The 25,478-nt window shown below is 48.5% G+C and overlaps 1 protein-coding gene across 1 annotated transcript in view; it reads left to right on the top strand.

Moving 5' to 3' along the window:
- Positions 1–25,478, top strand: part of DAAM1 (dishevelled associated activator of morphogenesis 1) — a 95,559-nt gene that overhangs the window by 27,439 nt on the left and 42,642 nt on the right. Inside the window, 1 exon segment of the mRNA XM_017831773.1 lies at positions 12,413–12,636. Coding sequence (XP_017687262.1) covers positions 12,454–12,636 — 183 coding nt within the window. The 5' untranslated portion in view covers positions 12,413–12,453.

Here is a 25,478-nt window from a genome sequence, read left to right as displayed (position 1 = left end):
TGGCTGGTGCCAGCAAACAGAGACGTGGTGGCCTCCAGGAATGACATTCCCATGGTCCCTGTGTCCTGCTGCAGACCCTGATGCAGTAATGGACCCCCTTAATCCCCACACCAGCAACAGCTCCTGGTTGGCATGTGTTACCGAGGCTCTGGAAGTGCTGGCATGGGTGCTCAGAGCATCTGTAAGGTAGTCTGGAGGTTATGGTGTGACCAGCTGGGCTTGGTGCTGCTGGTAGATGGGTCCTGCATGGGTGTGAGATCATTTCATCACCTTATGTCTTGGGGGGAAGGGAGAGACCCTGAAAGACAAGCCACTGACTTCCCTGCAGGGGTATGATGGGGTGCAAACAGGACCTGACATTCAGTGTGTTCTTGGTGAGCTGCCAAATGTTTGCATATCAGCCTGGCTTTCACTGGTAGGTGTCAATACTTCTTTCCACGCTGGGTTTCCACCAGAGCTTGAATTCTTTGCAGTGTTGGGGGTTTTCCCTCTTTGTTTCTTTTTTTCTTTGGTTCCTTAGTAAGAACACGGCTGAAGCACTGGGAGCCCAATCTAAACCTGTCCATTACACATGACCCGATTAGACGCCATGGTAATAAGCATTTGAATCCAAAGCTAGATTAGGCAGGGAGCAGTCTGAGGCTGGATTTGCATAGCACACATTCCTTTTCCATAGGACGTGTTGGTAAATCTACTGAAAGTGAATTTAGAAAGCTCTGGCAGGCGTCAAGTGCTCCTATTGATGCATGGCTTGCTCTCCTCACTAGGCACTCAACTGGGAAAAAAATGCCTGTGATTGCCTGGAAGATGCTTTTTCTCCTCTCTGCCTGCTCTCACGGCTCATGTTGCAGTCGATAAGGATGGGTAGCTTGTGCCAGCTCTAAAAATCTGCATTAATGGGGGTTTGAAAGTTTTTGCCTGGAGAGGCAATTATTTCAGGGTGTTTTCTCTTCCTGTTACAGCTGTGGCAGTGGTGGAGTGAACCTGGAATTTTCAGGTACCTAAATCCAATTTGCAGCTTTTTCAAGCTTTCTCTGCAATGTTACAAGGTCTTATGCTGGAAAATGCTGCAAAGATCTGTTATCCAAAAGCCATTTAATTTCCTTCCCCTGTGGACAGCATAAGACTGTGGGTGATCTCAGGGTCAGTCTCTCTCTGAGTTATTCCATTACCATGTGTTTAGGGCACCCAAACTGCAGTGTTAATCTGGGGCAATGGGATACAGAGGTCAGACTCAGGGGAAAATGTTTTTCAAGGTTTAGGGCAGTGGCTAGGCAGCAACCCTGCAGGCTCTGTGTTGAGATGGAGGTTCTGAATGCTGGAGATTCTGGATGCTGAAGGTTCTGGATGTTCTTGTATCATCCATCTCAGGATATGAGATGGATGGGAAGAGCTAAGCAGAAAACAGCCTCACCTAGCCTGTCTAGAGGTGACCTCTGACTTGTGACAAAGTGTAGAGCAATGGTACCTTTGGATGTCTCAGCAGAGCTGCTCTGATGTTGTTGCAGTCCCTGAGCCAGTGGCTTGGCTTTGCTTTTTTGTTGTCAGGGCTCTGCTTTAGCTACTTTGGGAGCCCAGTGAACGTGGCTCGCCCCGCTTGAAGCCTTTGCTTGTTTCCCTTGTTAGCAATGAGCATGAGGAAGCAAGAATTGAGGAACAGGGATCATGGCACTGGGTTTCAAGCTTGGTTAGACCTGCTGGGCCCCACTTCGTTATCAGTGGTGTTGTCTGGGCTGTGTTGTACGATCTCACCATCTGATGAATGGAAAGCTGCAGCCCTGAGCGGCCTCTATCAGCCAACTCGATTGCCACCTTTGCTCATAGAGGTTTTTCAGCTTCAAAGCTGCTGAAGGAATGGGAGTGTATTTCTGAGTGTTGGGGATGCACTTTCTCACTGGAGAGCTGGCAGAGCTGTGTCAGTCAGATACATCACCCTGGAGCCAGGAAAGGAGGTGAGCTTTGAAGGAATGTCACAAAGCACTGATCACCACCGGTGCCTGAAGTCTTTCCGAGGTGGCAGATGTGAAGAGCTCTGTGAGATGCCACCAGCCCCAGGACTCAGGAAACTCAAAGAGGTTCTTCATCACTTTGGACTGTGAGTAAACTGGACTGGTGTCGATGGGGAGAAGTATTTTCACTTTGCTGTCTGGAGTGGTGAACGCCAACCCCGAGCAAGAGGCCACCTGCAAGGAGTTGTGAGCTTGTGTCATGGTTTTGGTCCAGCTGGCACCTCAGCCCTACACAGGCTCTTAGTCACTCTCCCCCGGTGGGATGGGGGAGAGAATCAGAAGACTCAAAGTGAGAAAACCCATGAGTTGAGATAAAGACATTTTAACAGGGAAAGCAAAAGCTGCACGTACAAGCAAAGAAAAATGAGGAATTCATTCACCACTTCCCATGGGCAGGCAGGTGTTCAGCTATCCCCAGGAAAGTAGGGCTCCATCACGTGTAATGGTGAATTGGGAAGACAAATTCCATCACTCCAAACGTGCCCTCCAGCTTTAAATGCTGAGCATGACTCCAGATGGTGTGGAATATCCCTTTGGTCAGGTGGGGTCAGCTGTTCTGGCTGTGTCCCCTCCCAACTCCTTGTGCATCCCCAGCCTCCTGGCTGGTGGAGTGGGCTGAGGAGCAGAAAAGGCCTTGGCTGTGTCAGTGCTGCTCAGCAAGGACTAAAACATCTCTGAATTAGCGACACTAATCTAAAACACAGCCCCATACCAGATACAGTGAAGAAAATTAACTCTACTCCAGCCAAAACCAGCAGAGCTTGGGAAGGGGCAGAACTGGTTTGAGGGCTCTGGAAGGTGGGCAAAGTGGTGGTGTTGAGCCATGGAGCACCTCTGCAGAGATCAGTGGGTACACAGAGAGTGCTGGTGGGTTAGAGAGTGTGGTGCTGCACCCCAGCAGGAGGGGGTGACATTGTGGCTCTCTGAGCCCATGTCATGCCCGTGTTGGCCTCTGGGAAGGTACATCTGTGCTCGTGGATGCATCTGAAGTGTGGTTAGTGCCAGATATGTAAACATCCAGTCTGCCCTCCTGCTGCAGATGAGATTCAATTTTAAAAAATCAAACACAGTTATCTTCTCTCAGGGTGTCTGAGCCTCTCAGGATCCCCTTGGGTCACTTTTTCAAAGCAGTTTTTCGTAATTGCAAGGCTTCTTTTTTTTAATGAAAAGGGAGATGATTGTATAAATATCTGCAGGGATGGGAAGCTTGTATTGCAAAATGGGTGCAGTGTGAAAACCTGCAAGATGAGAAACCCACTCTGTATATAGCCCTGGCAGGGAGGTGGCCACTCTTGCTGTGATATTGCCATTTTGAGGGGGTTTCCTCACTGAAACATTTGCTCCAGTGGGGTGCAGAGGCTTATTTTATAAACAGTATATAGAGATGGAGGTTGGCAAGTTGTCTGAAGCACTAGGGTTGCTATGTATGCCCTATTTAGAGTTCACACTGTCTGGGGAAAACCAGATTTGGTTAAATCAATGCACAAAGGAAAAAGTGACAATCCTGTGCATGTACTCAGTGTGTTTAAATTTGGTTTGTATTGATGCTGCTGATGCTGATACTTTCCCGGATTAAGCATTAAAATAGCCTCTATTGATTTTTAAATGCATCCCCTTGGGATCTCCACTGGATTGACATTCCCCTCTGGATGCTCCAGCTGGGAAAGAGGGACCTTCTTTTGGTCCACCCCTGGCAGTGATGTGTCAGGTGACTTCACTGTGAGCCCTTCCTTGCTCCCTGCCCTCTGTAGGAGGCCGGATAATTAGGCAGTTAAAACCATGTGCCTCTATTAAGACAGGTCTCTGAATTGCAGGTGGTGGATTTGAGCAGCTGTCCTGGAAACTCGTGGCACAGGGTGGTGCAGCAGAGCTTGTGGTCAGAGCAGGGCTTGTGCCATCAGCTACATTGTGTTGTATCCACATAAAAAAACCATAATCAAGCCTTCCAATTAATCTCACTTGCTGTGCACGCCTGCTTTTCTTTATTATGTTTAAATGCAAACAGTCTTTCAGTGAAATGTGATAAAAGTTGCTGTTTTTTTCCCAGGCTGGGTGGGAGCGTCACGTTGGAGCTGTTGGGATCGTGTTGTGCTTGATGTGAACTCACATTGTTTTTCTGTGTTCATCTGCTGAAGCACGGGGAGGTATCAGTGTCATACTGGAAGGGAAGCGGCCAGTGGGCCTTTTCTGCCATTAGACATATTTATCAAAGAATTCTCAACCCCAGGTTTGTACTTCAGGGGGAAAAAAAATCACTCTGGATTAACATCAGGATTTAAAACCTTTAAAAGGAAATCAGCATTGCAGATGGGTAGGCAATCTGAGGGATCTGACAAGTGTGTTTTGTTTGCTTTGGGCACCTTCTGGACTACAAGTTTAATGATATCTTGAATTTTAATGATATCTCAAAGTTTAATGATATTTACCCATCAGGGGTCCCTGCTGGGAAGGACTCCTGTTTACAGGAGCCTCCACCCAGTTTCCATCTTGAAAGAGAAAGAAAACAGCTTGCCACTCACCACAAAATACATGAACACCTGTGGTTTCAGTAGCCTCACCTTCAGCATGGATAGTGCTAAAAATCTCCAAACACAACCCAAAACGAGCCTTACAGGACTCAGCCAGTAGCTCCTTGTAGCCTTGTTGTGGTGGTGGCCCCATGGCAGATGTTGCTGTGCTGATGGACTGGAAGCATTTGCTGCTGAGCAACTTGGAAACTCCAGTTTGCGAAGCCAAATTAAGAGGTTTCAAGAGAGGAAAAACCTGTCTGCCTTCCCCCCTCATTTTTATACTCGGAGAGCCCTTCTCACCCTGGGAACTACTGCTGAAATGGGGAGCAGTGAAATGGAAAGCTCAGCAGTGAGGCTTTGCATATGATAAATCATAGTCACAGCCCAAATATTCATTGGAGGAGCAGGGCTTGAGGCTGGGGGAATGAAAAAAAGGAGGAATTAAAATAAAGGAAGGTTGATTGAACTATTGTTCTCCAGGAAAAGGCTAATTGGCAAACAAATATCCTCCTCCAGTGGGAAATACAACTCCTCTCTCCTCGCTTGCCAGGCTGGTGAGTTTATATTAATAGCATTTGCATCGTTAAAAGAACTTGTGATATCAGGGCTGGGCTTCTCAGTTGGTATTATCACCTTCTGGAGGTGTGTTGTACTTTGAATGAACATTTTCCCTCAGCTAGGGCCAAAACCAGCAATGGAAATGGAGTGGTGCTGGATGGTGCTTGTGTTTGCATTGGGTGATAGGAATGGAGCCCGGGTGGAAGAGGATGCTCATCCCTGAATGCTCAGCAGGGCTGTAGGAGCCCTCTGAGCTGCCCAGGGGGTCTTGCATCCCTCCCTCTTGTCTGGTGTTGTCCTTGAGGGCTGCCTCGACAAGGCTTGGCATCACTCAGCCCAGACACCCTCAAAGGATCCCTGAGAGAGCAGGTTCAAATGGCAAAGGAGAAATTCTGTGAGGCTCTTCTCTGCAAGGCGTCAGGCTTTCAGGAGAGTCCCGGGTCGGTGCTAATCCATTCCTGCGTGTAACCTCGGCTCTGAAAGGGCCTTCTCTGCCCCTTTGAGCCCCTCCACAATGCAGCCCTGACAGCTGCCGCCCCAAAACAAGAGGGGGTGGGGGCAGCACTGGGAGGAACAGCCCCTCCCACTGCGTTTCCTTTCTGTTAGGTTTTTCTCTGCCGCTTTTTGAAGCTGAGCAGGGGCAAGGGGAGGGCAGGGGACTGCCCCAGCATCCTTCCTGGAGAGCCCCTTGCCTTCCTGGGAAGTCTCTTGGACTTTGACAAGTGTTGGGCCTGGGTTACAGGATGCAAATCATTCAGTATCTTAAAGCAATATGTGACTTGAAAACTCTTCCTGTCAGTGCCCACCCACCCTGTTTTTTTGGTTTGCTTCTGAAAAAGAAAGGACCACAAATCCTCCCGACTGCTGGAAAAACAGGCGTATGTGTGTCTGTAGAACTGGGTCATTCAGGACCCTAGTGAGTATTAAGAAATATGTATATTTTTATATAGGTTCCCAAACTGGGTCTTGTCTGTGGTTCCATGCTTGTTGCCCTTGTTCCTGAAATAAATGGCATTAGCCTGAGCTGATCTGCTGGAGCTCCTGTAAGGAGCAATCTGGAGTGGTTTGAAGGATCCAGTGGCAGTGCTCAGCTCATCCCTGATCAAATTTACCCTTTTAGTGGAGAACTCGTGACCTCCTTTGGTGTTACTCACGGTCTATATGACTGGGAAACTTCCAGCAAGGTTTGGTTTTTAATCCTCAAAAGCCAAACAACGTTTTTCTCCAGCAGCATTTTCCCTGGATATGTGCACTGAGCTGTGCACCACAGGGGGTACTGGGCTGTGTGGGGATCCTGGGCCAGCTCCTGATGTGGGAGGATAGATGCTGCAAGCCCTCAGCACCTTCTCCTTGCATCCAAGCTTATCTCCATGCTGTGAGACAGACGTGGTCCTGCAGCACACCATCAACCATCCCCTGCTCCAGATTTTTTTTGCTGGCTTGCCAAAGCGAGCGGCGCTGCTCCGAGGATTGATTTCACTTGGAGAGCGTTAAGACAGATCCCGTCTCACCCTGCTGTGCGCCACACTCTTACCCCTTAAAACTGGATTACAGAGGCAACAGCCTGTGTGCTTCCCTTGGCAGGGAGCTCACTCGTGTGCTGGAGAGGTGACTGGCAAGCCGGGCGGGGATACTCTTGCAGCGCCATGGAGGTTGTTGCTCTTTTCTCTGAATAGCATCATCAACACCTCCAAGGTGGGAGCCCCGTGCAGACATACAAAAAAAAAGTCTCTACCAACACTTTTGCTGCTTTTGATAGGTGTAAGTTTTAAGTGGAAAAAGGAGGGCTTTCCTTGCGTGTTACAAATTCGTGAAACTATGTTTTTTCCTGCCCTGGTGAGCACATCAGTGTTTGCTGGCTCTGTGAATAAACTGGTCTGATTTTTCTTCCTGCGCTCTAAATGTCACCATCGAGCCCCCGAAGCTCGTCTGCCCTTGAGCAGAGCAAAATGTTTTCTTGCCAGACAGCAGGCCCAGATGTCTGCTTCAGGATGTGACAAATGCCACAATAAAAGGAAAGAATAGAAAGAGGAGGTGACACATTTTAGGTGAGCATCGGGTTTTTGGCAGATGGGGATTTCTGGAAGCAAGCTAAGAGCCTGTGGCCGCAGCCAGCTCCGGTCGGCATCAGGGGTGGTGTGCTGGTGGCTTTTGGGTTCCAGGGAACCTAAGCAAAGTTTGGAGATGCAGAACTCTCTTTCCTGGGTTCGGAGAGCATAGCTTCTGGGAAAAGGAAGGAGGACCTGGGGTAATTCAGGATTTGGTGGATGTATTTATAAATCCATGGAACCCAAATCTTTGAGATTTGCTTACGCTGAGAATTATGGCTCTTATGATGTAGTAGTGATGACTCAGGATCCTCCTGGCAGCTGCATCACAGGAGGGGTCCTGTCCCCATCTCCTTTTATAGTTGCTGTGTTGAGAGTAGATGGATGGAGAAAAGACAATCATCAAATAGTTTAAAGCCTTTTAACCAAGTGTTTTGGGGGTTTTGCCCCCTTCTGTCGATATGCACAGATTTCCACCAAACATAAGCACTCCCCTCCTGTACAGTCTGTGCCCGAAAACAGCTTTACACTGGAGAAAGGGGCTTTTGGAAATCAGCATGGGAGTTTCTGGCCAAAAATTTATCCTGGTTTCTTTAAATGGGAACAGCTGTGTTGGGATGTCAGCATAATGCTCAGCACGGGGTCCCACTGGAAGTGCTGGTGATGGGCTCAGGTCCTTTGAGCTTCTGTGTTGGAGGGAAGGTGGCTCCTGCTTAGGGGAAGGCAATCCTGTTTCTGAGCATTTCATCCATGCAAGGGCTCAATGTCAAACCTGTTATTTTTTAAATTGAATAATGCTTAGACCCTCCTCATTAAAAAGTGTTCCTTTACACCAGATTTGGTGCAAACATGAAATGGGGCAGCACTTCTTACTCTTGAGAGGGATGAGCCCAAATGCTGCTGCCTCATCAGATGGGCAGAGCACCATGCACACACTTCTGAGGGCTCACAGTCAGGACCAAATCCAAGAAGAGGTCAGGTTACTGAGCAGAGCCAAGGAGGGTGCTGGCTGTCTGTGGTCTATAAGGTGAAAAACCAAAATGTGCCTGGGAAAGGCTTTGATGGTTCTCAGGGGATGCCACAAATGCACAGCCGTTCTGAAAAATGCTGTGGGAGCATCCAGTTGTTATTGCAGTGGAGGTCTGGACATGACTAACAGTGGGAGGAAAATCACCTAGAATTGTTTTATTAAAAAAACTTATTTAGTGGGTTTGACGTGCCCTGGGCCAGGTGTTATATTCATGGGGAGAACCACAGATGAAGGATGCAGCGTTGCTCAGTGGTGAGATGTGACAAGCACGGGCTACAATGTATGGGATGCCAAATTGCTGCCTTCTGCATGCTGTAAAAAAGGGTCCAGGAGACCTGGCACTGGCACTTGTTGGGGGTGACAGTGTCTTCCAGAAGTGCTTGCTGAGGCAAATCACCTCCCAACCATCACCAGCCAAGGGGACCACTTTGCAAAGATGGAAGAGAGTTGGGATATTTCCATCAGTCAGGAGCATCCCAGGCTGTGCCAAACCTCTATGGGGTGGAGGGAGACAAAGCTTGACATGGCCCAAGATGCCAAAATCAGCTGGGACTCTGCAGAGATGGTCAGTGACTGCTGTTGTACTTGCACAAAAACAAGTGCAGTGCACTGGAATAAAGCTCCCTGTTGAGAGAGAGCTCGCTCAGGACCTTGCATCCTCATTTTGGGAGGGGATGGGAGGGGAGCCAGAAAAACAACACGCTAATATTCATATTTGAGGATTTAGCTCCTGGCTCCTGGGTGGGTTTGGAGGAGGCGGGTGTGAAGGGGAGCGTGCGCTCTCCTTTGCATGTGTTTGTACCCTTGTTGGGTATTTTTAGGCTGCAGACCGCAATGCTGCAATACCAGTGCTGGCTTCAAACCAGCTTGTTGGGGCATCGGTCACAGACAGGCTTTGGCAGCACGTTGCTCCACGCAGTTTAATTTAGCTTGCTGAGGAGGCTGTTGAATATGCAAGTGGTAATTGCTGCTCTCCTTTCCTTGAAGCAAAGGCGGAAGCGACACCGGGGTCCAATTTTCTTTTAATGACTGATTTCATTTAAACACTGCTCAGGGCAATGTAGGCTTGATGCCTTTTTTTTTTTTTTTTTTTAGGGCTAGGGAAAGCTAAACTTGTATCTCTGTGCATCACTGAGCCCATAACCTCTGTCTTGCATGGAGACCTCAGTCCACTCTGGTTGTATACGTGGGCTCCTCATCCTCTTCTCCCTGAGTTTCCAGGCTGAGCCCATCACACACGTTTCCACCCTTGCTTCTGTGAAAGCAAAGTTGTTTGGGAGTGATTCAGCCCCACCACTCCTGCCTTGGGATTTGGGACTTGGCTACAAGTTCCCTCAATGACTCTTCCCATCGTATCTTCCCTGGCTCTGTACATACAGGGGCAATTAAACTTAATTTATTCTGGCCCGTTCAATAGAAGAGGCCAGAAGGCACCATTAGATCACAATCTGACTTAAATTTATTGATCTAATTAGCGGTCAAAGGTACAAGCAGGAGGTGAGGGCAGGACACTTAACATATGATGCTGTGTAGAACTTGTCCCTTCTGTTCTCCTTAATGCAAGCCTCCAGATTGCCAGGGGCTGCTGCTTTTTCTCCTTGAATAACCAATTTCTGTAGGATTTGCAGGGAAGGAGGAGGCTGTGTAGCTGGACTTTGTTCTGACGATGCAATCTGCGCTGTCTTGCAGCTCCCAACGACCTGCCAGTGTGCTGTGTTTTGATTTTGATCCATCATGTCAATGAATATTCATCAGACTTTTGAAGGTTTAATGCTATTTGCCTGGTAGCTAACATATTCCCTCTCTAACCTTTTTTTAGCCTTGGTTGCTAATAATCTACAGCCCACTCAGCCTACATTATAGGGTGATTTGGTTTTTTAAATTGTTTATAGATGAAAATGAGGAACCTCAATAGCTCCAGAACTGGAAGCAGCTCAAAAATACCTTGTCTTCATTGCTACATGACTGTCTGCTTTAAAACCCAAAATAAAACCTTGCCTTTTGGTCTGTCATTCAAACTCCTCGTACAACATTGTCAGGAGCGTGTATCTCTGAAGAGCAGGTGTTGTTCTCATAAAAGCTTTCCATACATTTCTGTAAGCCCAAGTCAGAGCTTGTATCGTAGCAGCAGGTTTCAAGGACGAGGCTGACGTGGTGTTGAAAAGGGGATGAAAAATGCTCCCTGGAAGAGGAGAAATGGGTCTGTTTGCTCCAGACCAGCTGCAGGAGCAGGATCAGGCCCTGCTTTGGGAAGAGTGTGGCTGTACCCGTGGACTTGCAATCACCAGGTAACCAAACTTTGCACAGCTGAGGACACGTGAGTTGGGACAGAGCACCTGTGCCAGGCACAAAACGCTGGGCAGCCGCCAGCATCCTCCTTTGTGCCCTGCCCCCTGTGGCTTTTAAAACCCAAACCTTCAGTGTTTTCCTCCACGTTGGAGCGAAAGAGGTCTGTGTGCCTTTGGCTTTTCGTTTCCCTCTCTTCTTTAGGAAAGAAACTCCCCAGAGGTCTGTGTGCCTTTGGCTTTTCATTTCCCTCCCTTCTTTAGGAAAGAAACTCCCCAGCAGGTCCCAGAACCCTCCTGACACCGAAGGGATGCCAGCAGGCTGCTAATGGATTTGCTGCGGTGTTGGCTGCCGGGGAGCCGTGATGAGAGAGCTTTCATGGCAGCTGAAATTCCTCCAGTGGCTGCGTATTTCTACATCTGAGATGCAAAAATGTGAAATGAGATTTGGGGCCCTTCAGGAAGGGGGACCCACTGGACTGGGCACAGAGCAGTTGCACAGCCTGGGATTATCCTGCGTGAAGGTCCAGTAGCTGTTTCCCATCATTCGTGGCTCAGCAGATGATTACACCATGTGCTAAAAACATGCCATGGAGATAATTTCAAGGGTTGTATCCTCTGTTAAAGTACTGTGGGTAGAGCCTAAATTTTCTGCAAGGTCCCTATTTTGAGAGGGCTGTGTTTGCCATGCTATGGTGGTGCAACGTCTGACCCCTAGTCTGTCCCCGGCCCTGGCTCTCCACAGGGCACAGCAACTGTTTACTGGAGTGTATAAATCCGTAGTTGGAGGGAATGGTTAGCTCCAGGGAGATCAGACACTCCTCTCCAAATGCTGACCTTTTTTTCCCCGAGTCTCTTCATAGCTTTGTTAATAAATCTGACTCATCCATATTTCAACCTTCTGCGTTAATCTTGGCTGTTTGTCCCGTCTCTTAACATCTCAGCATCTTGTTTCGCAGGGATAAAATATGTGGGTGTGTAGCTTTGTAAGACAAATGTTTAGGCTTTTCAAAAATTCCCTTTTTTGCTGGTTGATTTGTTGCGTTAGAGTGTTTCTCCTCCATCCTCATTCCTCGTAGGTGGCCCTCCTCTTGAGTCTCAATTTTGGGGCAGTATTTGCCTGGTCCTCGCTGTTATCAATCAGTCAAGACACGTGACTCCTGCCCTGAGCTTTGCTCCCAACCTGGGTTTCAGAAATCAGCAAAACCCAAGCTGAGCGCCGGCGCGAGCGGTGCCCGACGTCAGCACTGCATAGGAAAATCTGAGCTACCGGCACCGTGTGATTTTTATCAGCTGAAGTCGCGTCTTGTAAATATTTACTGGAATTTCAAGTAGGGTTTATCTAATTAAGGCCAAGTAAAACTTTCCATGAAGAAGAGCCGCCCTACCGGTGGTTGCTGGTGGATGTTTAGGGGCACGTTTAATATCCTGCGTGCAGGATATTTTCTCAGCTCTGCTGCTGTCTCTGGCTCGGGGCATCATGTGCCACATGAGGTCTTCAAGGACTGAGTCACCCGTGGTGGGAACCTGGTGGCCCCAAGCACATCCAGCTGTTCCTGGCAGCAGCCTCCGAAATGTGCCATACCCGTGGAATGAGGGAGTATGAGGTAGGGTATGGGACAGGGACTGGCCTGGCTGCCGTGGCACGGGGAGGTTGGCGCAGACTTGCTGAGATTGGCAGCAGTGGTTCAGCCCAGGATTCCTCATCCCACGGGAGCGGTGGCGTGACCCCCCTGCCGCTGCCAGCTCTGGCACAAGGCAAAGCAAATGCATCTTTTTAATTCGCGTGGTCGTCAAGGTTGCCAGGACTGTAAACGTCAAATCTGAGCAGAAATATTTGGCACGAAAACCGTCTCCGCTCTTCCCCTCCGTGCTGAGCGCGTGGGTGGCTCGATTCCTCCTCCCCTCCGCGGGACGGGAGCGCAGCGCTGCGGGGCGGCTGCTCGAGCCTCCTCTCTTCTCTTCCCTGCAGGATCTAGTGCCCGGGAGGGAGGGACGCAGAGGATCTTGGCCATGGCCCCGAGGAAGAGGAGCGGTCGGGGGATCTCCTTCATCTTCTGCTGCTTCCGCAGCAGCGACCACCCCGAGATCACGTACCGGCTGCGCAATGACAGCAGCTTCGCCCTGCAGACCATGGAGCCCTCGCTGCCCATGCCGCCGGTGGAGGAGCTGGATGCCATGTTCACCGAACTGGTGGTAAGTAGGATACTTTTTAGTTTTAGTTTTTGCTCGCTCTTTGCAGCCTCCCCAGCCTTGGTTTAGAGTTTTTGGGCAAACTTGGCCATGAAGGGAGCGTCAGGCGATGCTGTTGCAAGTGGTGTTGTGCTGAGCGCTGAGCTCTGCTCCTCCCTGAAGTCCTGCCAGTTTGGGGTGGTTTCTCTTTCTCGTTAGAAAGCCTTAATTTCTTAGAGCAGGGGTTGAAGCTCTGATGAGGGGAGTCCCAAGCTGGTAAAGCAGGTTATCCCCTTTAGGTGCAAAGAGACTTTACTTGCTGAGCACTCAGCCTCACAGAAATCCTCAGGTGTGGGCTAAATTGAGATTTGTAAAGTCACGATATTGTTTCTTTATCCCTCAGTTCCAAAACTTGGAAAAACATAGATTAAGAAAAAAATCGAAAGCCAAAAAAACTTTAGTTTTCTCTAATTTAAAACATTTTGGTGTGATATGATGGATAGTGTTCTACTTTGAGTTGGTTCAGCAGGAAAATGGGGTTTCCCTACAGTGCTTGGATGCATAGAGGGAGCTGGGAGTCGTGAAGCTGGTTGGTCACACCTGGTGGTATAGCACATCCCATTAGATGCCAGGCAGCATGGTTCTGGTGAGCCAGGCCTCTTGGTAGAGGAGAGCTCCAGGTTGTATTATAAAGGCTCGTTTTGCCCAGACATCCTTCTCCATGGGCAGGATGAGATGTCTGGCAGACCAGAACACCAGCACAGCACAGTGGGGGATGAAGGAGGACTCTTCTTGCAGCAGTCCTGCAAACTGCCACTGGTCAGGTTGGGTTTGTTCAGGTGAAGTGACTGCTTCTGTCTCACGTTATTGTCTAGTGGTAACTTGTCCAAATCAGGTTTTCCTGGGGAAATTCTTTCCCATGGATCACTCTCCTCATGCCCCAGCCAAAGGCCTGTTGCGCTGCGGCTCGGTGTCACCAGCCAGGCTGAAGCAGGCATCTGTGCAGGAGGCTCATGTGCTGGAGCTCCACCAAGCCTGTGGCACCCTCATCTCAGCCCAGGATTGTCAAAGTGTCTCCCCTAAATTCATCCAGATGCTTCGTTCAGTGGCAGTGCCGCAGGGAACCACTGTGAGTACAGCGAGGCAGGAGCCCAGCAGTCCCAGCAGGAACCAGTCCAGCCTGGGGCATGCCCTGGTGTGGCCCCTCTGCTCTCCAGCCCTTGCTCTGTGCTGCTGAGATTTTTACTTTTTTCCCCCCAGCCAAGGGTGAGAAAAAGGCTTGGAGGCAGCTGCTGCTCCAGGGCATGCTGGCAGCAGGACCCATGCTGGCTCCCTGGGGACTGAGATCATATAGGGAGGGGGACAACGGGTGCCCACCGTGCTGCTGTGCAAGCAGCTGCAACCCCTGGCTCCCCCAACACAGGCAGAGTTTGACCCAAGCCAGCACCAGGTGGGAAGGAGGGTGAAGCCAAACTCTGCCCCATGGGCACAGAAGGGCAGATTCCCATTCAGGGGAGGAAAGCTGCAAATCCCCCCTCCTTACAACAGCTCCTTCTTGCTCTCAGTAACCTGTTGGTGTCGGGTATTAAATTTCAGCATTAGTTAAATGGTTTGGAAGGCATCCCACTGTTCCTGTATAAACCCACTGTGTAACATTTGGAAGAGAGACAGAGAAAGCACTCAGAGGTGCTGGGCTGATCTTTACGCCTGCGGGAACTCGGTGCCACCCGGCCTGTCATGCTTGGCCATCCAGGGTGGGATGGCTTGTGCCTGCTCTGTGGGACTAAGGCTCCCTCCAAAGTCCTTGGTTGTCTCAGTCAATTGGGTTGAGGGAAGTCAAAAGGGTCGGAGGGAATCCGGAGGCTTTGCCAGTTGGAGTTGGTCCTTGGCCAGCTCTTCTCTTGCAGCATAATAGTGACTTTTCTGCCCCATTTGTTCCCTTTAGGGACTCAGAGTGGCAGGGATGGAGGCTATCAGGCCTGGGATGGAGAGTATCTTTGGGGACATTGCAGCAGAGGGTTTGGTCACCTGGATGGACAGTCTTTCCATAGACATCAACAACCAAGCAGGATCCTTGCTTTGCAAATCCCAGCCTGCTGCTTAAATCAGAGGGCAAAATCTCTTTATTTTTAGAGCCATCCTGCAAAATATTCTCCGGGCTTCGTGTGTTTTTAAATGTGCCTGTTTGTCTGAGGCAGGAAACATCCGTAGCATGAGAAATCATTGATTGTCCCGTGCCAGCGGCACAGGATGAGGGCCTGAGCTGGAGAGGAACATGGAGCAGCTGTGACTCCCAAGGTCAGCTAAAGGCTTGGGCTGCTCTCCCGATGTCTGTTTTTTGGCCTGCTTTATGTTAGATGGACACTTTGGATTTTAATTAGAATAGGTAAATAGAATTGTTAAATAGTTGAGGGGGTTATTCTGTGACTGTGGAAGGGTTTTTCAGGAGGAACAACAGGGAAACAAACGGGGATTTTTTTTTTTTTTTTGCCTAGGTACAAAATGTAGCAATTAGCCTGTAAGAAATGCCTGCTATTCATCCCAGGCTGCAGGGATGATGCTCCCTGTCCCAGCCGTCCATATGCAGCAGTTTGGGGCTTTTCCCTGGCTCAGGTCAGATGCAGATGTTGTTGCTGTGGTCAATGACTGATCACCGCTTCCTCCCGGAGGACCCTTTTCCCTTTCCCTTCCTTTCCCCTCGCCTGGGCTGAATGGTTTTTGTTGGAGTATTGTTGGGATGTCGCTCAAGCGGGCACCGGCCCTGTCTGAAAGGCTTTTCTTTGTCCGCTGTCCTGCCGGGGCTCCGGCCAGGCTCAGCCACCCAGGGAGGAGCAGGTGCTGGCAGAGAGGCACAAACAAAAGCGGGGTATTTCAACGAGATTTACTGATTTGCAGCTCCTTTGGCTGGGACAGGGCTTTATGATTTTGTGCAGCTTTCCTTGCATCGACACCGGTGTGTCCTGCCGGCTCGGGTCGTCGGTGTTTGCTTCCTTGTGCAGGGGTGAGGTACCTGCCAGGCACATCCATTGGATTTAAGGAGTTTCAGGAGCCATCAGTCCTCCTGTAGGACACATCAGGAGGATCGCTGTGCTGTGGGGCTGCTCAGCCCTGGTGATGAGGAAATCTGGGGTTACACGAACTCCCTGCGAACCAAGGGAACAAAGCTGTGCCATCTGCCACAGCTTCTTTCAAGAGGCTCCTGCGTATCCAGGCTAACAATACAGCATTTCTTCAAAGGCTGAAATCTTGCTTGCACGCTCAGAGAAAGCACTTGCAAAGCTCCACATAATGGTGCCATATGGTAGATCTTGCTGTAACAATCCTCTCTATTTTCCGCCAGCAACTAGACTTTCCACCAGATGGGTAAATGACTGATGTCCTTTATATCTGCTTAACACTCCTTGTCACCCTGAGGTTTGTAATGAAACGCTCTGTGTGTGGTGCTGTGCATCGGCCCTGTGGGACGTGCACTGGGCAGGGGGGTGGAATGGCTTGATTTGGAGAGGGTACAGGAGCCCCTCACTGTCTTCACAGTACGGTTGGGTCACAGCAGCATCTCCATCCCAGCGGTATGGGAGAGATGCTCTGGTGACTCCTCAGATAGCTTGAATGCTCAGAGGAGCTGCTGACCCTGCTGTGGCTTTGCTTGCCCCTGGAGCACAAGGTGCTGCCTCTCCCTGGTCCCACACCTTGCTCCCAACCTGAATCCCTGCAGACTTAGAGGAGATGCTGCCCCAGACACTCCTCAGTGCTTGTCCTCTCCAGGCTTTGAGGAAATTACATTTACTGCTCCCAATGGGGCTTCTTAGACTTTTCAGCTCTGACTTGGTGACACAGAAGAAATTAGAGCAGTCTCCATTTAGCCCTAGCCCTGTATCCTCCCTGTGATATGCAGCAGCCCATTTTTAACCTATGCAACCAGAGCAGGTAACCTTCCCTGTGTCCCTCCACGCAGACTCCAGCAGCTGACAAGTTTTCAGAGACCTGGGGAGGTGGCTTCAGGAGTTAATTGGCTGTGCAGTGTCTTCAGCCCCCCAGGCTCAGGATGGGAGCAGACCATTGCCCCTTACTCACACATGGTCTCCAAAGTGCTGGGCTTTGTGCCTTCCCCTCCCGCGATGTGGAAGGCTGCTGTATCCCTCCCTGCTGCTTTATGAAGTAGTGGAAACTTGGGAGCCTGAGGAACAATAAAAAGGTCTCTGGCAGCTTATAAGATTTATTACAGCATTTGTTTTTGCTATACTTGGGGCAACTGATGCATTTCATCCTCTCCATTCTCTGGATGCTGTGAGTGGGGAGATAGTTAGGAGATAGCATCCCCGTCAGAGACATTAATTCTGTTGCCTTTGGAAAGCTTTATGATGGGCAACAGGTCTGTGGCTCACCAGTGCTTGGGTAGAATGCTCCATGTGTAACTGTCCCGTGGAGCCATGCCATCCCTTCCTCTCACCGTGCCAGGATGATTGCTATTTTATATGCTGCTTGAACAGGGAGCAGAGAACAGTCCCAGAGTGAGGAGAAATTGGTGGTGCAGTCAGTGTGAGTGCTATGTGTCAGTAACAGCACCAGGTTGGGAGCTCATTGCTAGTGATACCCAGTTGTACTTAGGAACTTCAGTAATGTGCTTTTTCCCCGGTATCTAATCCAATAAGGAGAAAGTATGAGGTTTTGGGCCTTGCAAAACAACACGGCTTTTAAGTAGCAGCTGAGGGATCAGCTGCAAAGCCAAGCTTTGCATTTCATGCTTGCAGGTCAGCTGTCTATTTTGCTCCCTGGTCCTTGCAGCATTAAGGACTTGAGGATTTTGAGAGCCATTTAATGGTGACCAAAGCCATTTCCCCTATATCTGCAAAGAAAAGCATGTGGTTGGTACCCAGAAAAAAAAATTACAATTTGACCTTGAGTCCTGGGCAAACTACCCCTTTCTGCAGAGTCTGTCCAGGGCCAGACACTCAGTGTGAGGTTCCTGATCCCATCCCACTGCTGTCACCCAAGACCAAGCTCCCTTGGCTTATGAATCACTTTTAAGGAGGAAAACTAAATGATTGAGTAATGCCTGCTTTTAAATTCACTCTCCACTGGGCTGCCCAGGTTCTGCTCTTTGGATGTGAACAGCCTGGACCTGCCACGCTCCTGTCCCAGCCCGCTGCTCGCGGCGCTGGTTTTCATCACCTCGTGGAGTTAACACCCTCAGAGATAATCTCTTGAATGTATGTTTTGATGGGTAAGCGTTTGATAGAGAAGTTGCACACCTACTTGGTGAGAAAATAAGGGGTTTCTGCCTACACGGATTCCCCGGCCCTGAATGAAGCAATCCACCGAGGAACGCTGTATTTCAGCTGAAACACTCCTGTAATTGCAGTATCTGTTACAGCAGCAAACTGGTGTGGGGGTTTGCCCAAAAACCATGTTGTTCCCAACTCGTAACTTTACAAAGGAGCCGTGTTACAGCACAATGTCAACCCCAGCTGAAGGCAGAGAAAACATAAGGAACCCCTTTGTTTCCAGGAGAAGTACAACTGAAGTGGAAAAATTATATGGTCTACCTGCTAAATGCTTTCCACTTTGCACTTCGTAAAAGAGGAGGCCACATCCCTGGGAGGTGCCTGGACAGCTCGTTTGGTAACTCACTGGTGACCTTAATTGGGGCATTAAGATTTTTTGGCTGGCACTTGCTCAGTGTTTCTGGCACAGGTCACCATGGAGTCTCAGGCCCTTTGGATGGGGAATTTGCTCCAGCAGCAGTCTTCTTTCTGACTGCTCAATGGTTGGGTGGTGTTGTTGGAGGATTATGAGCAGGATTGAGCAGCACGTGAGTTGTGATTTATCATCAACCTCAGCTGGAAGTGTTCCTGCTGGGAATAGTCTGTGCCTGCCTTGTATCCATTTGCAGGTACAAATGGAAGCTGTTCCTACCACTGTAGTATCTGTTGCTGGCAGAGTCTGGGTGTTCCTCAGCGTGGGAACATCACCGAGGTCAGCTTTGGCAGCCGAGACTTTCCACAGCCCTGCAGGCAGGATCCTGCTGAGGCCCCCAGTGGACCTAATTCCCATCAGCTCCAGTGTTCAAGTCCACACTGTTGTTTACAGCGATCAGCTTCCCTTCCCCTGCAACATTCAACATCTCTAAGCCAGTCTGACGCCTGCTTTGCACTAGGCATCCTGCTGGATGTCAGACCTTGAAATCATAGAAATCACAGAATGATTTGGGTTGGAAGGGACCTTAAAAGATGATCTCATTCCAACACCCCTGCCATGGGCAGGGACACCTTCCGCTAGACCGGGTTGCTCCAAGTCTCATCCCTCCTCTGTCAGAAGTCAGCTCCTCTCAGGGGGACTCTGTTTTGCACCTGAGTAATGTCTTTAAAATGTCTTTAGGACGCCAGGTGTGACTAAAGCCAGGACTGTGGGGGAAGAAGGATCGCTTGTGTCCCACCCAGGCCATGTGTGTGCAAGGAGTCCATTTCCATCTTCCACTGCTCATCAGCATCAGGCTGTAGCTGCCTTCTGCTTCCCGTGGCCGCGTCCTTTGGGTCCCACGCTCACAGTGGTACATCGTGGGAAACTTTCAGGGTCAAGTTGGTTGGGGCTTTGCAGCCTCTAATTCCCATCCAGCACCCTTCTGAAGCCCTTCCCAGGGCATTATCTGGGGAAACCTTGGCATGGTTTAGCCCCAGACCAACCATACACAGCTTCCTTACATGAGATATCCCTGTCAGGCACATCCGAAGGCACACTTGACCTGTTGACTTCACTGCCGGCTTCAGTAGCTCTCAGAGGTGCCAACAGCAGAGGCAGTATCTAAAATCTGACTGAAAAGGGAGCTACTGCCTTGGTTCTCTAAATAGGTGAAAAACTCACATTTGAAATATTATTTGTTTGCCAGCTCTGTGCTTTATTGATAGGAGATGCATCCACCAAAGGACAGTCGTCCCCGGCTCTGGTTGATTTGATTTAATCCATTTTAGCTATCACAGGGCTGATACACTTTTTTTTGTTGTTGTTTTCAGGGTTTATGTACGACTGTTTGGAAAAAGTGCACTGGTGATGCACCTGCAGGGCTTCTAGGTCTGAGAGTGCTCTTCAGGGCAAAACTGCGTAGATCAATAACTCAGGCTGGAAAAGTATCCTGGGTTAATTAAAATGGGAGAAAGGTTTTCCAGATGAGGTCAGTGAAAAGGTCACAGGAGGCCAAGCTCAATAAATAAAGTGAAAAAAAAAGTATATATAACGTTATAGATATATATCAAAACAAAAAAGAATGAGAAACCTAAGTAGATACTTCTCTTAGAATACACTAGTATTAAAATATAAACACCTTTAAAACCTTTAGCCTATTAAAATAATTAATTGAATTAAATAATATTAAAGAATTACATGCTGTCTGCCTCAGTTAGGTGTTTGAACTGATGGGAGCATGAACCAGCTGCAGCTGGAGTTTATTGAAGAGCTAAATCAGCTATTGATGGCCATAATCTTTCTGCAGGAGAAGAAGGGAATACATTTTTTATTTATGTCTGTCCAATGCTTTCAGGTCAATAACTGAGCAGGGTGGATTATGGTCTTCTCCAATCTGAGACTAAAAATTGAATGTGGGAAGAGGTTGAGTAGGCATAAGCACTTTGAAGTGCTTCCACATTATTCCTTGTTGCTTCTACTCATTCCCTTGCTGTAAGCAATTTCCTTTATTCAGGAAATTCATTACATGATAAAGGCAAAATGAATAATAATCTTCTATCTGTTATGCTTATTCATTAAGAAATATGAATAGTTGATTTTTGTTCATGTTCTGTAATTGCAGCTGCAGGTTCTCGTGGGTGAATTAAAAATACACAGTGATAATATTAGCAGGGGTTGGTTTGTCTGAGGGGTTGTTTCTAAGCTCCAGTGCTAGGGAGGAGGCGTTTTTTATTACTTATACTAAAAATAAAAGACTTTTTTTAAAAAAACCTGATCTAAATCTGCATACACTGAGAATTCTAATTGCCTAAATAAAGCTGCAGCTAGAGGAGCTCCTCCTGCGGCACAGGATGCGTGTGAAGGCGGCTGCTTGTTCGCACTGTAACAGCCCCTGATTAATATGTCTTACTTTTCAAGAAAACAGCTTAAAAATAACAGAACAAGCTTCTGAGGTTTGCTGTGTGCCAGTTGCAGGGCTGGCAGGGGCAGGAAGGCAGCTGCTCCACCGGCCGTGCGGGCAGTGCCGTCCCGCGGCGGAAGAAGATTAGATGTGGAACGGGGGAGAAAATGCTGATTGCCATTTCCCTTGACACCACAGCGTTCTGGGATAAATCAAATTGATGAACTTGGAGAAGAATGCCTGGAAGAGAGTGAAAAAGTGATATGACCCCTGAGAAAGGAAACCGATGCAGGCTTCAGAAGGCCATTATTTATTGACTTTTTAATTCCCATGCTAGACCAGCTAATGCCAAATGTTGCCAAAAAGTTCCCACTTGTTTTTTTTTCTTGCCATTTTTTTCCTTTTTAAAACAATCTCGGAGCTCTCAGGCTTTAATTGAGGATGCAGAAGATCTGGCCTTTACGTGCTGTAGTCTTACAGAAGTTTCTAAACTCTCTGCATCCATCCATCAGAGGTAAATTCACTTGCTCTTTGTTATGTTGATCATTTGTTGATCCAGTGATGTCTTTCCGTACATGTGTGTGTATATATGCACATATGTATGTATATGTAAACCCAGAGAGAGAGAATTTGTGGATGACCCATTCCTGGGAGTGTTCAAAGCCACGATGGATGGGCTTGGAGCAACCTGGTCTAGTGGGTGGGTTGAAACTGCCTGATCTTTAAGATCCCTTTCAACACAAGCCTTTCTGTGATTCTATATACATATATATGTATGTATATATAAACCCAGAACAAGACAGCAAATTTTAATTAATCATGAGTCCAATTATGGCAGTGGATGACCCCCCCCTCATCTCCTCCATGTTCTACAGTTACACAATTTGTCAGCCAGAAAAATCCATTAGATTTAAAGGTTTTTCATCTTTTTTTCCTACAACCTCTAAGGATATTTTGGGGTTGCAGATGCACGTATTTAATCTCTGTTGTCCCGTATTTAATCTCTGTTCTCCAGCTGCTTCTTTCAGAATGTTTGGTGGCCTGAAGGACCTGTGGGATGTAGGGGAAAACCCCACGATGGTCTTTCTAGGGTGTTGTATACATGGCTGGGCAGCACTCGGGTTCACCCAACTCCAAGAGCCCATCTTGGAGGTTGTTTCTGAAGTCCTAGGGGGTCGTTTCTGAAGTCAAGAGATTTGCAGCATCCTGCTGCCTTCCTGCTGTTGCCCTCATTAAAGTCAGCCCATGGGAGACGCACATTAAAGCATCCACCGTGGTGTGAATGAAGTGGCAGGGACAGAAGCTCGCACTGAGGACCATGCTGTGAGTCTGAGGCTGGACTTGATGCTTTTCCTGCTGGGAGGGCCAAACACTTCTTCTGGTGGCTGTGCCTCACTTTTTGGCTCAATCTGGCATTGCCAGGAGGTGGTGGGAGACTGCAGTGGCTGCAAACCAGAGAGGTTGTGGCGTCTCCCTCCTTGGAGATACTCAAAAGCCATCTATACATTGTCCTGGGCAACGGCTCTGGTGGCCTTGCTTGATCAGGTGCTTGGACCAGGGGACTCCTGATGACCCCAGACTCCCATTTGCCAGCTCAGGGAGGTACAGACCATTGCAATATCTGCCCCTGAGTGCCACTGTGTGTCCTCCAAGGGAAAGGTATAGACCACTTGATAAGAACTTGTTTGGCCCATGGGATTGTGCTCACAGTGTGCACATTTCTAAGGTAGCTTTAGGAGGACAGTGTGGGATCACCTTCAGTGGAGCTCGTTCTGTACTCAGAGAGAGGGGGAGGTTTTCTTGGCTAGAACAGAGGGCCATCAGCAAAGCAAACTGTACAGAACTGTTGTACCTCCTAGAAATAGAAACTACACAGAGAGACTCAAAGCTCCCCTATGAGATTTTTTGAAAACCGTATTCAAATGAAGATTTAATGTGGAAACATATTTCCTGATGTAAAGGTGAATAGTTTAACTGTATGGGATGAATATTTAAGAGTAGTGTATCTCCTTCCAGTAAAAACACTCTGGGCAGAGACTTCCTTTTGGTAGCAAAATGAGGCTGTTATTTTACGTGCCTTTGACCCGATTCCAAAAAAATACTAAAAATAGTGAAGTTGGCAGATTCTGACATGGGAGGCAGCCAGGTGGAAGGGGCAGAGCTGTGAAAGGGGAGGCTGAAGTAAAGGCTGTGAGGGTGATGGACACTGACCCACTGTTTATCTTCTCACTCTTCAGCAGCCAACATTGCACACTGTAGCAGGAGTCCTTGGACTGCAAATGGCCCATAAAATGAATTGCCAGTTAAAATCACCTAATTATCGAGCTTGTGATTATTAATTGAAGGCAGGTATGGCTTTGAGGTTCTGCACAGCTTCTCTGCTATGCAACAATTCCACTGTGCAGTTTTTAAAGCCTTTATTGGAGCTGCATTTGTATGGTGGGTTGTGAGCCCCTGGAAAACTGCTGATGTTCCTGTCCTCTCCTTCCTTGGAGTTTGAAGAGCAGTTTCTGAGCAGCCTGCTTGGGGCGAAGGAGCACTGAGATACATATCAGTGAGCATAAGCAAAGGGCTGGAGGTGTCTGCAGGAATCCCCATGCCCGTAAAACCAGCAAAGACCTGACTCTTCACGGTTGAGTCACTGTTACGGCTCAGGATAACAGTCGTTAGTCACTGTTTGATTGTGAGGATTTTTGTGTTCACTGGGTGCCACACAGTATTTATTTAAACACCTCTCCCAAGCATCCTGCAAGATATCATTAGGTAGGTGTCGTTGAGTGATGCGGGGCTGCGGTGACTGAACATGTTAGAGCTGGGGCACAATGAAATGTACTGTGTGAGACTCAGAAGCGTTTCTGCACCTTTTTTGGATGTGTTTGCACGTTGTCATGTACCAATACCTAATATGTTCTTCTGCTTTGTCCCTTCTTGCTCCCGCTTAGGCTTCAGCTCAGTTTGGTGGGTTTTTTTTCCCTTCGTTGATAAATCTTTGCGTTTGCTCAAGTTGTCTTTTTAGGGTATGGGTATTTTGAAAGTTTCAAAAAATATTTTCCTAAGGGGCCACATACAGATGTGTGTGCCTGGTGCTTTCATGCCTGATTATCAGATTCACGTGGCCAGAAAGTGGGGTCACAATGGAAGCAGTTTTCTGCACTCACTCAAACTTGCCCAAGGCTGGGGCGGAGGTTGGTTGCTTGATATGAATCTCTGACCTCCCAGATTGTAACAACATGGAGAGATTTGGAAATGGCACTCCTTGGAGGAGTCCCTAGCACAGGTTCTCCTCCCTGGGTCCAGGAGAATGAGGTATATCTCGCATTGGGCTCAGGCTTTCCCAGTCCTTGTTTTTTTTCTCAGTCACATGTTTAGTTCTGTTCTAAGGTTGTCTTCCAAGTCTGCTTCCAGAGCTCCACCAGCATCAGCTCTGTGCAGCGCAGTGGTTTTGAAGAGTCAGTCAGTATGAGGAGGAAAATGTCAAGGAAAAGGCAGAGCTTCTCCATGCATATACAATGGAAAAAGCTCCACAACACCCTTCCTTTTGAGGAGTAATTTCATCAAGAAGTGCAATCAATACCTGCAGTGGATATATAAGCCTTTCCGAGGTGTTGCAGCTCTCCCTCACTGGGTGTTGTGCTGGAGGGCCCTGGGTTTGGGTTACAAGGTAGCTGAAGGTTCCCTTCCCTGGCTACTGGGTGCCATATGAGCTTCGATTAGATCAGCTGAATTTCTTGGTGGCCTGCAGACTTGCTGATGCAGGGTCCCATCTTCTCCCAGAGGTGTCTTGCTCAGCCTTCCCCAAATGGGACTCTGATGGGGGTACAGGAGCTACCAGCTTTAGTTGATAAGTGTTACTGTTCAGGCATGGAAACTTTAACAGGTCTCTTTTTAGTTGCTGGCATGAAGGGTGTAATTTTTAATGGGGATCCCTTTACTTAAATCTGCTGTCTGGGTGGGATGAGTTGGCTGGAGGCCATGGCAGGGCTCTCCTCAGTCCTTCTGCAGCATCTGCAGCATCTCCAGCGTCTCACTGCAGCCCCAAAACCACTCCAGCATGAGGTTTGTCATCAATGGTGGTGATTTTAAGAGACATCCATGGCTGAAAGATCAATGTTGGCTTTAGCAACGAGCCTCTCAGCCCTTCCTGAATGTTTTATTTAGTTCCCTGATAAAAGCTTTGACCTACATCTAGCACCAGGAAGCGATGAGGCTTTGATAATACTCGGGCATCCCAGCGGAGGGCACGCTGCTAACCAAGCCTCCGAGTTGCAAATGGATGTGTCCTTTAAAACAACATTAGATAAACCAATAAAGGCTTCAGTCAGTAAACAGCTTTATCTCTGCCAGGCAGTACGTGATCCAGTTTTGATGGAGAGGATGTACCTCTTTATGAACTGTAGGTATTAGGAAAAAAGCTTTCTATTTTTAGTTATGGGAAAACAAAGCAAAAGCCAAAACACCTGCAGTTTTTGATGATATGAGTGATGGAAATGGGCTGGACCACTCGGGGTGAGGTGCTCAGTGAAGCAGTGATGTTAAAATAGAAAGGTCTTGTTTGAATTTTTCTTTGCTGTACGTGTCTTAGATGGGGTCAGTCACCTGGAGTCTCAGTCCTCTGTGTGAGGCAGTCTTGTGGGCAGCTGTGATGGCTTCGTGAATGTCCTTTCCAAAACACTTGCAGCCTTTAAAAGCAATGAAGGTGCTGCCTGGGAGGAACAAGGGAAGGGAATTTGCAGCCCCATCCTCCCAACAGCCCATAGTCAGGGGAAGGTCAGCAACAGCAGGATGG

Source organism: Lepidothrix coronata, unplaced genomic scaffold, assembly GCF_001604755.1.
Source record: "Lepidothrix coronata isolate B3197 unplaced genomic scaffold, Lepidothrix_coronata-1.0 Scaffold196, whole genome shotgun sequence".
In the NCBI taxonomy this organism is placed as follows: domain Eukaryota; kingdom Metazoa; phylum Chordata; class Aves; order Passeriformes; family Pipridae; genus Lepidothrix; species Lepidothrix coronata.
This window is presented reverse-complemented; position numbering and strand designations above follow the sequence as displayed.